Below are 15,266 nucleotides of genomic sequence, written 5' to 3'. Positions count from 1 at the left end.
CGTCACTGGACAGACTTAAGAAAATAGTAATGATCGGCAAAAGAAAGCATGCATATAAAATTGTACTGCATCTCAGTTATACATTACTATTAAAACCTCTCTGACAGTTTCTCTTTTAGGTGCTTGCCCTGCCAGGCTCCGTTGTGTAGGGGTTAAAGAACAGTCGTTTTCCACCTCGCAACCTGGTAAGGATCAATATATTCCCATAATGCGGTATCAGACAGCTTGCTTTGCTTAGACCGGTCTCCTGTAATGACTGGTTCAGGAAATGATTTCTCTGGTCCTTGGCCTACTCTGCCAAAATGTTTCTAGCTCTGGATGATAACTGATAGTGAAAATTACAATCATGTCATTCTAATTAGCTGTTTTCCTCTTTTCCTTTTATAAATGAATATGCACATAGTAGCCAATAGATGAGCTACATTTTATTTAAAAAGAAATGCTTATGCCATTTAAAATAGGACTTTTCTATTGAACTAAATAATCTGATGAGCTGAAAGGGGAAAAATGCTAATAAGGGGGATGTGACATGTACAGCCTTTTATCATAGGGGACTGTCCCAAAAGTGTAAGTAAATTGCTTTTTAAATGGAAAAAAAAGAATTTGTGACCTGTTGGTTTAAAATACTGCCTAGTGTTAGGGATGCACAGTACCTTTAAAAAGTCCTTCTCTAGCTTGCTCTAATTCGTGATGCGGAGTTTTGCCCGATTAAACAGAACCTGAACACTGGTTTTATCTGTACAGTGGAATCCTAATGCAGAGGAGTCACTTTTTTTTTGCATGGCTCTCTAATGAGAATTGTGGTTTGAAGAATGCAGTGCATTGAAGTAACTCGTTACTTTAGCTTCCCATAAGTAATCTCTGTGCTCACGCACACTGAAATTCCTATGTTACTTCAAAGTAGCTTTAAATTTTATAGATATTGCATGTATATGCATGTGCTTAATTTTACTGTAGAGTTCTTAATTTAGTCTCTTACAGTATCCAGAAATCTATAACTTTATATAATTAAGCACAGTTTGGAGATGAGCAAATAGGTATCTTGAGGCTAATGATTTGAAAAATACTCCATAATTAACTGAGATAGGGGGAAAAAATAGTTTGACAAACAATAGCGTGTGTTTTCTTGTACTAGTCAGTGTTTCTCCCTATCACAAAAGATGAGTGGGTTGTTTTTTCAGTTGTATTATAATGTTTAGATTGTTTATATGTATGTCAGTTGGGGGAAGAAGGTTTGTGAAAATGATAATATGTAAAGTGAGGTTTCACAAAGAATAGATTTTCCTAAACCAGTTTCATTTTCTTAAAAAAAACCCAACATTCTATTTAGTGTTTCTGACGTCTTGTTTCTTAAAGCCTTAAATTTTGTGTTTAAGGCTAAGTAGAAAGTGAAAGCGTTTTCTCCCAGTCATTTGCTTTATTGGTGCTAGACTCTATCAAGTGTTCATCAGTACAAAAAGAGTTTGATTCTTCTTTGTGAAACATCACTGTGTGATAAAGTATATGTGTATTTAGCATCCTTGTTTTTCTTTATGCTAAAGTGGATTCAGCTGTGTTGGGGCAGAAGAGACGGGACCAGCTGCTGGCCACATTTCCTGCTTTATTTTAAAAGGTAGTATAAGAAATGAGAATAAAGAGGTAACAGGGCTTTTGCTATCTTTGGTTAAAAACAAAACCAAAAGGTTGAATGCTGGGATCATTTACTGTCATCCAAGATGTTTTTTTTTTTTAAAAGACAATATCCTATCAAACAGGTTTTACTCCACTGTATGCAGAATTCCATCTGTTCAGGGTATACTGCCAGCACAAAAGAGACTTAGGGGGATACGTGTTACCTTACACCTCTGTGGTGCCATCAACAAGACTGCTCAAAGTTTCAGTCTTAAGTTGTGTAACCCTGCTGTAACGGATGGGTTACGCCAGTGCCACAGGAATCAGAGTTAACTGTCAAGACCCGTACTGACTGATACGCAAAATGGAAATAATTGAGTTAGATTCAACCTAGGCTCAACCTGCCTAGCTCAGACTTCATGAACACGCTTCACTTTGAAGTTTAACGTGCTTGATAAAAAGAGAAACACTAATGTAGCAAGTATGGGATGTTACAATGGCATTTTAACAGTGACTTCAGCGTAGAAGTGTTTTTTAAGTTAACTTAAATATGCATTCTTTCTTTCTGCATCACTGCTAAACGGTAGAGGTCAGGGACGTAGTTCTGGTCTCTGTTGTGAACCTGCACATCGCTCTAGTTATGAAACTACCTGTGAGCTGTGTCTGAGAGTAGCTGATTTTCTGACATGCAAAATGATGTATACCGGTACGAGAACAAGGTCAAGTCCCAAGAGAGTAAGTGGCTGCAGGCATTTCTAGTGCCTACTGAATCATATTTAAACCAAATAGAGGGGAGGAAGTTATTTGAAATTCTAACCGACTGTACTATCTGTATGGTGTATTATTAATGTAGCTTTTTTGAAGTGGAAGCCTTGAAATGACATAACTTAATACTTGAAAATATATTGTAAATGTTTCTTTGTAATTATGTGCCATCCAGATAAGATTACAATATCATAATAAAATCAGACTTGTTGATCTTTCAATTTATGGGCTCAAATCTTTTTTCATCTTTTTCTACTTGCTTTAATTGAGTGGTTCATTACACAAAATGGGAAAACAGGGGAAATGCTGTTGCTCTATCTGTGTGGGCCATCTATTGGACAGGAAGATAAAGTGGTTGAGGGTACGCAGGAGAAAGGTTCTTACTCATCTGTCTTTCAGGTTAAGTTTGTGGTGAGGACAAAACAAAGGCGTTATTCCTTGAAACGGAGAGAACTTGTACTTCTGAGAATCACCACTCCTTGTATTTTTCAGTTGTTTTTCTTTCTTAATATTTTATTAATGTGGCTATGTTTGATGAATAAACCATGGAGGAGCAGGATACTTCCATAAACGCTTCCGTGGTCTATTGGCATCTTCCTCCTTTCTGTCCCATTTTTAGGTTCTAAAGTTTGATGACTGGTTAATAGTATGCTGTTAAACCATAATCTTTCATCAAATTGTTATTTCCACGCTAAGCACTGGAGTGAGCGTAACAAAAGGTTTGAGAGTGCTGAAAGGACAGAACATTTTTAAAGCTCCGGACTGAGCCATGCGCTGTACTCCTTGATTTCTGTAAATCTTAAACGCTTTTATCTGTAGAGAGCAGTTTCAAATAGCGTGCTGGCTTTCTAGCATCCAGGCATTCTAGTGCAGGTAGCCTGCAGCTTGATAAAAAGCAACGTGTCACAGAAAACATTGCGTAAAATTTAAAAGAATACTGGCATGCTCTGCCATTTTGGCCTCCAGTTGTAGAAAATACCTTGTTCAGCGTTGAAATTTCTGTTTGTTAAACTGTACGTACCACAGAACCAAGCACCATCAGTGTTAAGCCCCATAGCTATGCTACCTTAATTTTCTAGTATTTCTCCACCCCACAGCCGCTTGAAGACTACTTAGCATTTAAATAAGAAACAATTTCATGCTCAGTTCTCTGTTAGTCCTTTACAGTTTGATTCTGGTGCTTCGAGTCTTAGTGGCATTCTAAATTAACTTCTTCCTCTGAAGAGCTTAGCAGTGTCTGAGAGGAAAAAACAAATGGGTGCTTCTGCCATCTCTGGCTGCCTGGAGAGATGGTACTAAAGTAAACGTAGGGAACCATAATCCAAAACTTGGCATCTCTTGGTACTTCCAGATCACCAGATTTCTCATGCCACTTGTCAAAACAGTAATCCGTTTTCCCTGTGAAACACAGATACCAGTTGCAAAATGCAAAGGCCTTTTGTAAATTTACTGATTTTTAAAACCTTATATTCTCTAGTGCTTGGAGTTAAAGAGGTTTTCTGCTAGAATCAACAATACTGTTCATAGGGTTGTATTTGCTGTTAGTTAGGCTGTAAATGTCTGAAGGATATGTTAGGTACGGGGGTTGTTCAAACGGGCTCTGTGTTTAAAGAAAACCCTGTGTAAAACTGCACATAGGCAGTAGCCAATTCTACAGTTTTTCACCCATTTTAAGTGGGACATGCAGATTTGGAGAAATAATTCTGCCTTTGCTCATTCACAGGAAGATGGCAGGAGCTGGACTAGGGCAGGTACAGGGGAGATGAGGGTGTGGAATAAATTGTAATGTTGAGATTCACTGACAAAAAAATGCTACATAGAGAAGATAAGGATTAACAGATATACTAAAAAAGCATTAATTTTATCTATAGCCAGTCTCTTGGGGTTCATTTGGCAGTAGTTCAGACTTGGAGTAGTTAAAAATCCACTACTATAGGTTATATATTAGACTCACGCATTATTCTAGGAATGCAATAAAAGCTACTGCTGCGATACTGGCTTTTTTTCTACTCAAATAGTAGAAGAAAGGATACAACTAAAACCTGTTCTAACGCAGATTTTCCAACAGGGAGGCAGTGTGCGCAAGGAGTTAAATTATGAACCCCTTGCAAACACTGGCCCAGAACTGGTAAAAGCTCATCCTTTGCCTTCTTGAGAGCTGTAGGAGGTACGTTGTACCCGCGTATGCAATGGAGAATGGAAGGAGTGTTTCCAGATTTCCGCGAGGGCACTCCTTCACAGGCACACACAGTAGAATTCACTGAGAGCATCTTGGTATCCTGCTGAGTTCTGAAGCAGTTTCAGTCATTATTCCTTAACTTCCTTTTGAGAACTCTTCCCCCCATCCCCCCAGTTGTTTAAGAAGTACACAGGGTACAACTGACCTTTTTTATAAGCACACCACCTTTATGGCCCAAGGAGCATATAGCTGACCTGTGACATGACCCATGCTGAACACTTAAAATACATATTTGCAATTTCTGCATTCATCAGTTATGTTGGAAACAAGTATTGGTCTTTGCAACTTAATAAAAAACATTGAGGAATGTGATTTTTTTTCTTCTTACATACAATTTTCACCTTTCACCCTAAGAAATTAATATCTAGTAAAAATGGGGGTTGTCCCAAGTCAGATCATGACATAATCAGAGCGTGCATTTTGCTTACTCTGAGAAAAATTATCACTTGACCTTATCACCCTCTACAACTACCTGAAGGGAGGTTGTAGAGAGGTGGGGGCTGACTTCTTCTCCCTGGTGACAAGTGATAGAACGAGAGGAAATGGGTCCAAGTTATGTCAGGGGAGGTTTAGATTGAATATTAGGAAACACTTTTTCACTGAAAGGGTTATTAAACATTGGAATAGGCTGCCCAGGGAGATGGTGGATTCACCGTCTCTGGAGGTGTTTAAGAAAAGTGTAGATGTGGTACTTGGGGACACGGTTTAGAAGTGTTTTTTGTCAGGGTGGGTTAATGGTTGGACTTGATGATCTTAAAGGTCCCTTCCAACCTCAGCGATTCTATGATTCTATGATACCAGAATGAAAATAGTGCATGGAATGGAAGATGGTTTTGAATCTCGCGCTAGGATCTATTTACACTATCTTAACTGTATCTTGTTAAACGCTTGCAATAATCACCGAGCCATTCATTTTCATTCTTAAAGATGCTATTGCAAAATAGCAGCTTTATGTTATGTTTTCATTATCATAGATAAGTGGTTCTGTTGGTTAATGACTTCTAGAGATACCATGATCTCCTGTCTTATAAAATACTTGGTCTGTGAAAATGTCTAAAGTGGGGGTGATGAAGGTAAGGCCAAGACGGCTGTTTAGGTGCAGACCAGTATTGCGACACCATATGCCACAGCAATATGTTGAATTAATAAGAACTAAACTAACTTTACATAACAATCACTGCAGATGTAGCCTGTCTTTGCTGCTTCCCTGTACAAATCAGGCTGTTACTCCAGGTTACAGAGAAGCAGGGTGCATGACTTTCCTGCTGTAGCAACAAATCTGTTCAGAAAAAGCAGATAAACATGATGAAACTCCTTTAATATATTTTTCAGCAGAGCCAGAGCACAAGTTTTAAACCAAGCTAATTAAGGGTCTCAGTGCTGAAGGCTTTATTCTCATTAATAAATATATAAACATTAATAAATCTATAAATATATATAAATCTATAGCTATATATATAAATCTTATTAATAAATATATAAATATTTCCATGTGCATTTCTGGAGGTACTAGAATTTTACTGAAGTGCACATGACTGTTGACCAGTAATCGTACAGGTTTTACAGTCAGGACCGTACATCAGATTGAGATGATTGCTTCTGTAAAAAACTTCCCGGTTTAGTTCTCAAACCACAGAATACACTGAAGATATCTCATGCAATAGGAAAATTAGCAATTTATATTGCTCTAGAACATACAGTTGCTGATGTGAAGACAAGCCTGACTCATAAATGAATTATTGTGGACCACTAATCTTAAAACTAGAGGTAGGTGAGATACCACGGTAACAGCACCAGTCGTTTAAGGCCTCTCACCACGGTTCCTCGCTTCAGGAAAAGACTAATTTCAAGGCAAAGTGGTTACAAGGACAAATTTTGTTCTGACTGGGCTTTTTTTTTGGTCACTTGATACGTATATATGCTGGGAAGTCTGACACGAGTATCACTCCTGGTTGCTCTACAGTGTATAGCATGACCCTTGTAACAGCCCAAAGGGGGTAATCTTGTGACACAAGTTCTGTGCTAGCAGAATGGAGGAAAGTTCAGGGAGAAAAATACGCAGATTTTGAGGAATCTCTAGAAAAACCTTGCCTTGACAATCCTCCCCCCTTTTCTTAAAAAAACAAAAAACAAAACCCAAAACCCAAACACCATGGTTTGCATTATGAAGAAAACCCCCTTTTTCAATTCATTTATACAGCTTCTAAAAGAAGTTGCATCATCTTAGAGGCAAACCCTATGCAGGCAATATAAATGCTTCCCCCCATTTCCAAAGAAAAACACCTCTCCTTGTAAAGCTGTTGTTCAGGTGTATACCCTAAGCTGGACATAATGAAAAACTTAACCTGCATTTCAGTTCAGAACTGAAAAGAATACGAGTGCAGAGTCTTAACTTTTGTTTTTCTATTAATACAGACAGCAAGCAACAACTTCTTTCTTCGTTTATTCTGGTTACTTATCCAAGGCAACTGAAAAACTGCTTAACTTCAGTCTTGTAACTCTTCAGGATCCCTCCTAGTGTTCATCCGCTCCAGTATTTTGACATATATTCCGTGATGTTTAGTGGCAAGATATAATCCAGTTAGAGCCTGGATAACTACACCCAAACTCATCTTTCTAAAGACAGGCTGAGCAGTTGTGAGCCAGAAGCGTAATAGATTTTCTTTCCCTGGCAAGGGAGATGAAGAATACCTAAACAACATAAACAGTGGTAGAAACTTACTTTTTTTTTTTTTTCCATCCAATTTGTCAAGATTTAACATTAAAGTAATAAAAAATATTTAGGTAGCTATTCTTCTTTCCTTCCTGTCCTAAGTTAAATTCACTCGGTGGTACTGAGCTCTCTGGATAAATGCTATAAACCATCCTGACGTCTCGCCATTCCCTACCTGTGCTCTGATCAAGTCCACAGAATCCCACCCGCCGGCCAGTTTGGCTGCTGGGTGCTACCTGGGATCAGTAAGGTCCCTCGGCCGTCCGGCCAAACAGCACCAAGCAGCAATCTGCACCACGTGGCAGGATGGCAGCCACAACTTCACATACCCAGACGCATCATGAGTAGCTTATAAGGCTCCAGCTCAAGCCAGGTGCTTTCCAGTTACCAGTTTGCAGATCTTGTTTCACTTTCGGAGCTTGCTGTAGCTCTTACTAAATTTGCCTTGTAATTAGATGACCTTAACATAAATCCCCTTCCACGTCCTAAAAGCCTCCAGGAAGATAGGTGTGCATAGACTAAAAATCCACAGAATTCAAACTGAGAACTGAAGATCTGACCAACAAAAACATTTGACTCGTTGCAGGTTAACAAGACGTACCTGGCTGCAAGGCTCGCGTTCACAGGGAGAGCCAGGAAAACAGGATAGAAACCACCCACAACAGCCCCGATCAATCCTCCTCTGATCACAGCACACACCTCACAGTTCAGCTCGCCTGCACGACAAACAAAATGTTTCACTGTCAGTATTCCCATAGCTCCAGTGACAGGCTGCGTGCTGCAACACGGAAACAGGCGCCTGGCAGAAACAGCCAAGCTGTGCAGGTATGCAAGAAATTTTGAAAAGACTTTTCCTTTTGTGAAAAAAAGATAAAAAAAAAAAAAAATCACTTTCGTTCCAACTCCTGAAGAATTTATGGCTCTACAGTTGACCTTCAAATGAAATCACACAGATGGGGGAAACTGAACTGCTTTGTTGCAGTCACTTTTTCATGATTTTTGGGTGAAAAATGCTAAAAATCAGTGATGCGTAACAGAAATTTTTTTATAAACATATATAAATATACATATGTATCTCCTTTCCCACTCAACTTCCAAGAACTCACTGCTGCCCAATGCATGAAATGATCTGTTTTTCAAACCCCACTTTACAAACTGAGGTTTCAAGACCACCACAGTTCAAGGACACTGTTCTGCAGCAAGGAAAAGCTCTCTAGCATTACACTGTCTACAGAAAGAAAAGCATTTTTGAAAAGAAGGAATAATGAGGATTTTACCTGAAAATAAAGGCTCACGCACAAAAGCTTCATAAATTGCAGCTGTTGAAAGAAACGGAATGACAGCCATTGGCAAAGCAGACACCAAGGAAGCCTTTCTGACGTGTAGGATGTTCCTGAAGAAGTTATTTGCCGCTAAGCCGCATAAGCTTGAATTTGCTGCAAGGAAGCATGATCCACGATTACAAAGGTTTCTGCGAAAGAAGGAAAGTTGCTTCAGCAATTGAGAACTGTAAAAAAGTTTGGTTTACTCAGCGCTTCAAATCCGAATATCCTACAATAAGAGGTAAATCTCTCGCTGGTACAAAACAGAGAGTCACTACTTTGAAAAGCAACCAATACAGCATCCTTCACTATACGCCTGCATTTACACACACCTTGAGAATGAAGTAAACAGAAAGGCTGAGAAGACTTTTCTACAATATTTTTTATTATGACTAAGGGAAACGTCATGAAATTTGCTTTCCTAATCAGCATGTTTCTAAGGAGAATATTTTCTCAAAGGAAATTAAAAAAAAAAAAAAAAAAAATTATAATCACAGCTAGCTCCTGTAATCATCCTTGTTTCTAGCCTGCCCAAAGTATGGATTTAATTTCAATATAAGAGCTTGCAGAACAAATCAGGTGAGACAACTATGGCAACTGAGATCTCCCAATAACGACCTCAGCAGCTGGTGGCAGATCATTTGCAGCGATTCCGTAGGCTGAAGGGCTGTCAGCCTTCCTGGAGTGCATGGAACACAGGAATGTAAGGTCCTACCTTGCTAGGAGGTTATGACAGTCAAAGGTTACATACTGGTTTACAGAACTGGAGCTTCTACTTTTGCCGTGATAACAGAGGGACTGGATTCTGTTATGTACCCTTTTTTTAACGGGGTTTAGAGCAGCTACTCCTGCCACAATCCGTAATACGGCGAAGGCAGAATAGAAGAAAGTCTGCTCAGAGATAGTCGGCATTTATTATCTTGACAGTTTCCACTTGCGTACCTTCCATCACAGCAGGTAACGCAAGAAAGGGGATGGGAACGCGTGCCAGGTTTACAAGCCTGAGGAGCGGGTTGCGATTGATTTCATTTGAATCGCAGAAGGAAATCGTGTGTTATCTTTAGCATTATACCTGGCATAGAGAGTTGATGAGTGGAAACAACTCTTTGCTTTAGGTTTCCACGAATCTCAAATGACAACTATTGCCAGGCAAAGCAATTAACTGGAAGGCACTCCAATTCTGAGGCCGTGCCAATATTATTACGTTAAAAGTATATTTTTTTAAATGCATCAGAAGTTGGATTTACTGCTAAAGCCCCAAAGAAAATAAAATGCTTAACTGGTCACAAAATTTATGCTAGGCCAAATGTCATATTTATTTGCAAAATTATCAAATGTGACAATCTCTAAACCATTTAGCAATTAAAATACGTGATTTTTTTTTTTAAATCCACCTATTTAAAACTCTTCCACATTTTAATGCTTAGAGTAACATTAAGCACTGACAAACCACACAACAAAGGCTTCAGAGATGTAGGTGCTAATTCTGCAAAACCTAAACCATTAAAAACATCTGACATCAACAACACCAACTACTTCTCAGTTTGGATAGGAAAATACTTTCATTCTTGGTACTTAGCAGATTTTCAAACATGAAAACAAGCTACCAACAATTCAATTCTGATACTATTTAGCAAAAGAACTGGACTGGTCAGATCTCTCTTGCCCTTATTTAGGAGGCATGTTTCTTTTTGGGGGTTTTAAAAAGGAAGGAAACTATTTGCTTTTCAGATCACCACTCTCCCGATATAGGATGTCATTCACAGAACATCCTTAGAGTACAGACTCTGCAAACCAGCTATTTTATTCTCTTGGTACATTTAAAACCACAGGCAGTGAAATGCCTGTGTGTGTATACATACGTGCAGAGGACCAAAATTAAAATTTAGTGGTGTATTAGAGAATCCAAAATATAGCTCGTTAATGTACCCAGGACCAGCAGAATCTACTCAGGCTTACTGCTGTACAGAACTGCTACGCTGCATGAAAGGAAAGAAAGGGAGGATGGAGGGGTTGGGGTTTGGGTTTTTGTTTGTTTTTTGGGGGGGAGATTTGTTGGTTTTGGGAAGGAGGGTTGTTTGGGTTTTTTTTTTGTTTGTTTCTTTTGTTTTTATACTAGCTCCCTAGTGTTAAAAACAAGAACTTGGGTGAGCCAGAACTCTCTCAGTCTGATTGTAGGATGTTTCCTCTTCCCTTCCAGCCATTAGTGACCTCCCTTCTGCATACACAAACTTCAAGATCTGCCAGGGCAGTTTCAGATAAAGGTGCACACCCTGAAACCCACTTCTTTCTAAGGCCCAGCAGTCCCTAGGTACCACAGTTTTTATCAAGACGTTACCACCTCACCGCTGAGGTTTCTGCCTCCCCCTCAGCTCCCCAGCTCTTCTAAGATGAACGTGAGCACAGCAGATCCTACACAAAGCTGCACCACTGCCTGTAACAGGAGGGATAAAGCCCTGGCTTTATTCTTTCTCACCTGTGTGGGGAGGCCCTGTGTTACTACTGGCAGTTTTTTTAACCAGAAATTAAGTTCTATTAAAAATAAAATAAAATCAAAGAAGATTCCAATTGCTGTTATTTATACAGAATTTATCCAAAATGATACACATGTGTAAACAGCACCTTACAGAACCAGTTCAGGTTCAGTAAGGTTTTGCGGTGAAATGCAGTATCACAAAAGCCAAAAAGGTTGTTTGTGAGGCCCAGAAGGCATTTAGCTGTTTTTGTGCTGCACAGAACCCCGCCGGTGAGCCTGCATGACTCTGGCTGACTCGTCCACCACCACCTGGATACCTCAGTCTCGCCTTCCTGAAATGCAGAAACTAGCAGGTTGGTGCTCACTCAGTTCTGGCCCCAGGCCAGCCCTGCTGGACACAAGATGACTCCTGCAGAACCACAGGTGTCCACCTTACGTTTGCCAATATCTCAGTTTCCTAGAAAATTTATTAGCTCTAGCACAGGACTGTGTGAATGCTCAGAGCCAGTCGGGGCTGATGAGCCATCCCAGACCCTTCGGCATCGGGGAGCACAGGCCAGAAACCAGCTGAGCAGGACCAGAGAGTACAGTGAACTAACCACATTTAAAAAATGCAAAACAAGTTTTCTGTTCCAGACAGTAATAAGCATCTTCACAATTAAATATTTTTGTAACGGCAAGGAAGATTTGCAATACAAGAGTAAGGGAAAAGAAAAGCCTCCAAAAAACTTGAAATATTTGATGCACTTATCTTCATTTATTTTACCAGCACTTACTGATCTGCTTTAGGAAGCTCATTGAGTGTCTTTTGTATGACTTCCATCCGCTTAAGTCTTTCCAAATATAGTCTGTGCTGCAGAGAATCTAGTTCAAGAAACTCTCTTCCTGTCATCTTGAAGTCCTGGATCACAAGGAACAAACAAACTAATGTAATCAAAGTTACACAGCCCCAGTATCCATCAAATAAACTTTTAGACTCTTTTGGCACTATGCAATCACAAATGCATTTCCTATTTTTCACAGCAGAGTTTTCAGTTGCAAAGGGCACCATCCAGCGACAGAAGTCTACGATGTTTATGACTACAGGAATGCTACCGAACTGCTTTCTTTAGTGATGTTGTGGCAGTGGTTTGACAATCGCTCTAAGCCAACTTAAGTACTCGCTGTGATGAAAACTGATGGTCTCACCCTCCACAAACTCCTGCCCGAGCACCTCCAATCCTGGGGCCATACAGCAGCTTGGATCGGGAAACACACAGATGAAAACTGCTCAGAGGAACAACGGGATATATAGTTGTTTTTTCCAGCTGGATCACCTTCTAACAGAATGATCCCTAATGCCAACAGCACAAAGGAAGACACTAATGGGACAATGATTTTGGCATTACTCCAAGTTTAAAATTGACTTAACTGTCAAATTGGTAAGGAAAAAAAAAACAATAAATCCATACTTTGTAAAGATTTAAAGAAATCATGAAGATATCTACTCTGCTTTTATATTCCACACCTAAGGAAGCTCTTTATTGGTACTCTTAGCCAGAGCCATGTATCAAGTCAGAAAGCGTAGTTATTTACATGGCAAGGTTTTGGTAGCCAGGGGTCTACAGCAGTGGCTGCTGTGAGAAGACGCCAGAAGCTGCGCCCATGTCTGACAGAGCCAATGCCAGCCAGCTCCAAAACAGACCCACCCACTGAGCCCATCAGCAACAGTGGTAACAGCTCTGGGTTAACATAGTTAAGACGGGGGAAAATTGCTGCATAACAGCAGCTGAGGCAGAGGAGTGAGAATACGTGAAAGCAACAGCTCTGCGGACACCAAGATGAGTGAAGAAGCAGGGAAGGAGGTGCTCCAGCTGCTGGAGCAGAGATGCAGCCCATGATGAAAACCATGGTGAGGCAGGCTGTCCCCTGCAGCCCATGGTGGTCCACACTGGAGCAGATATCCACCATGGAGGGCCCCACACCAGAGCAGGAGAATGCCTGAAGGAGGCTGTGACCCTGCTCCTGGCAGGACCTGTGGACTCCTGGAGAGAGGAGCCCATGCTGGAGCAGGTTTGATGGCAGGACTTGTGACCCATACAGGAACAGAGTGAGAGGAGTTCTCCCCCTGAGGAGGAAGGAGCAGCAGAGATGTGTGTTGAACTGACCACAACCCCCATTCCCGGTCCCCCTGTGCCACTCAGGGGGAGGAGGTGGAGAAATTGGGAGCGAAGTTGAGCCTGGGCAGAAGAGGGAGGTGCGGGAAGGTGTTTTAAAGTTTGTTCTTATTTCTCATTATCCTATTTTGTTTAATTGGCAATAAATTAAATGAATTTCCCCAAAGGCTAGTCTGTTTTGTCCATAGTGGTAACTGGTGAGCGTTCTCTCCCTGTCTTTACCTTGACCCACCAGCTTTTCATCATATCGTCTCCCCTTTTCCTGTTGATGGAGGGGGAGCGAGAGGGCGGGTTGGTGGGCACCAAGGTCAACCCACCACGACACCTTCTGATTAAACCTGGTTATTTAGCAATTCAAATGCTTTTTTTGAGATGTTTGTCCCCAGAGGAAAGTTTCCCAGACTGATTTTGCTGACTATACTCACCTTAAGTTTCCGTTAAAATTTGACGCCTGTGTCCTACCTCCTATCCGTGGAACCGCGCTTGCCTCAACGCGGGATGCAGGACAAGCAGCAGGGCCTCGCCGGGGACCGGGAGGGGGCCGCCGCCAGCCTTGAGGCCTGTTCTTTAGGGAGACCACAGACATTACGTCAGGGGGCTGTCAGCAGCCGGGAGGTACACACCACCCTCCCTGTCCCCTCACACACCGCTGTAAGGCAGCCGGAGGTCCCCAAGGCCCGCGGGACCCGGCTCCGGGCTGAAGCCCTCACACACCGGGAGGCTGCGGCTCACCTCCCCCCCCTCTCCGGGTTTTAAACCCCACCGCACGCCATGAGCGACCCTTACCCACCGCCGTTAAACGCCCTCACACCCCATTCACCCTCAGCGACCGGGTCCCGACCTGCACGACCTTGAGCTGTCCTCACCGGCAGCAGCGGCGGTGACCACCCCTCTCCCGCCCTTACCGAGCCGCTCCCGCCGAGAAGGCCCCGCCACCTACAACATGGCTCCTCCCACCTCACGCCCCTCCCCGTGGGCGCCGCCATCTTACCCCCTCACATGACCCCAGGGCTTCAGAGGACACCTATGATTGGGCGTTCCCCGCCGGCTCAGCATGGCGGCTTCCGATTGGCTGTAAGCTGGCGGGCGGGGGGTCGGCGCTCGGCCCGGTGCTCGTTGCTAGGGGGCGGCGGATGGCGGCGGCGGCGGCTCCTCCATGGAGACGGGGCTGAGCGGGGATCCTGCAGCCGGCGGCCGGGACGCGGGGACTCCCCTGAGGAGCCTTCGATGGGGGGAGGCCCAGTCCTCGGGGTAACCCGCTGACCCCCCTCCCCTCGCCCAGGCCTCAGCACCCCGCCTGCGGCCGCCTCCCCTCAGCCCCGCGCCCCTTTCCCGCTCTCTCCTCTCAGCCTCTCCATCGCCCGCTCCCCTCCCGCCTCGCCGCCCCCTTCCCTCTCCACCAGCAGCTTTGTGCTCCCCGTCCCGTCCCCATCCAGCCCCCCCCACCCCCTTCCCCCGCCCCGGTTGCGTCTCGCTTCGTCCCACCTCCATCCCCTCCCTCATCCCCTCAGCTCCTGCCTCAGCAGCCCGGGGGAAATCGGCCTCTTCCTCAAGCCGAGCCCGGCTCCTCCAGTTCACCTGCGCCCCGTCCCAGCCCCCTCTGCCGTGTCCCGCTTCAGAAAAGCAACAGACGGTCCCTGTTGGATCGGGGGAGGCGAGGAGGGAGGGGAGAGTCTCCGCTCGGAGGGGAGCGGGGACAGACAGATCCCGATTGTGAACATTAAAAGAGCAAAACAAGAGCCGCCCCCTTCACAAATGCAGTTTCCATCTCCTAAAGAAGACGATGCAAAGCAAAGCCCTGTCATGTGTGCATCGCAGCTCCTCGTGCGGGCAAGGGAAGCGTTTGGAGCTTGTCCACCTTTTTCATATTTGTTCCTAACGAGGTAGACGAGGAAAAATCTATCCCGTTTCTGTTTCTCTCTTTTTTTTTTTTTTTTTTTTTTTTCTTTTTCCAGAAAAAAGGGGGAGAGAGAGAGGCTCGTAC

The 15,266-nt window shown here is 43.0% G+C and overlaps 1 protein-coding gene across 6 annotated transcripts in view; it reads right to left on the bottom strand.

The window, feature by feature from the left end:
• Positions 1 to 5,988: 5,988 nt before the first annotated feature.
• LOC309680714 (transmembrane protein 126A-like) overlaps positions 5,989 to 15,266 on the bottom strand; it is a 70,004-nt gene continuing 60,726 nt past the window's right edge. The window contains exons 1-6 of one of the 6 annotated variants that reach the window (XM_082494407.1): positions 14,124 to 14,237; positions 13,708 to 13,847; positions 11,903 to 12,027; positions 8,606 to 8,799; positions 7,930 to 8,044; positions 5,989 to 7,306 (exon numbers count right to left, since the gene is read on the bottom strand). In XM_082494407.1, the coding sequence (XP_082350533.1) occupies positions 7,102 to 7,306; positions 7,930 to 8,044; positions 8,606 to 8,799; positions 11,903 to 12,018 (630 nt within the window). In that variant the 5' untranslated portion in view covers positions 12,019 to 12,027; positions 13,708 to 13,847; positions 14,124 to 14,237 and the 3' untranslated portion in view covers positions 5,989 to 7,101. Of the gene's footprint in view, positions 7,307 to 7,929; positions 8,045 to 8,605; positions 8,800 to 11,902; positions 12,028 to 12,314; positions 12,395 to 13,707; positions 13,848 to 14,123; positions 14,238 to 15,266 lie in introns of those variants that run through there. The other 5 variants (XM_082494411.1, XM_082494409.1, XM_082494408.1 and 2 more) reach the window with 5 other exon arrangements.

Source organism: Vanellus vanellus (assembly GCF_965231255.1).
Source record: "Vanellus vanellus genome assembly, chromosome: 1".
NCBI classification, from domain to species: Eukaryota; Metazoa; Chordata; class Aves; order Charadriiformes; family Charadriidae; genus Vanellus; species Vanellus vanellus.
The sequence above is the reverse complement of the archived record's forward strand: the minus strand, read 5'-3'. Positions and strand labels throughout refer to the sequence as shown.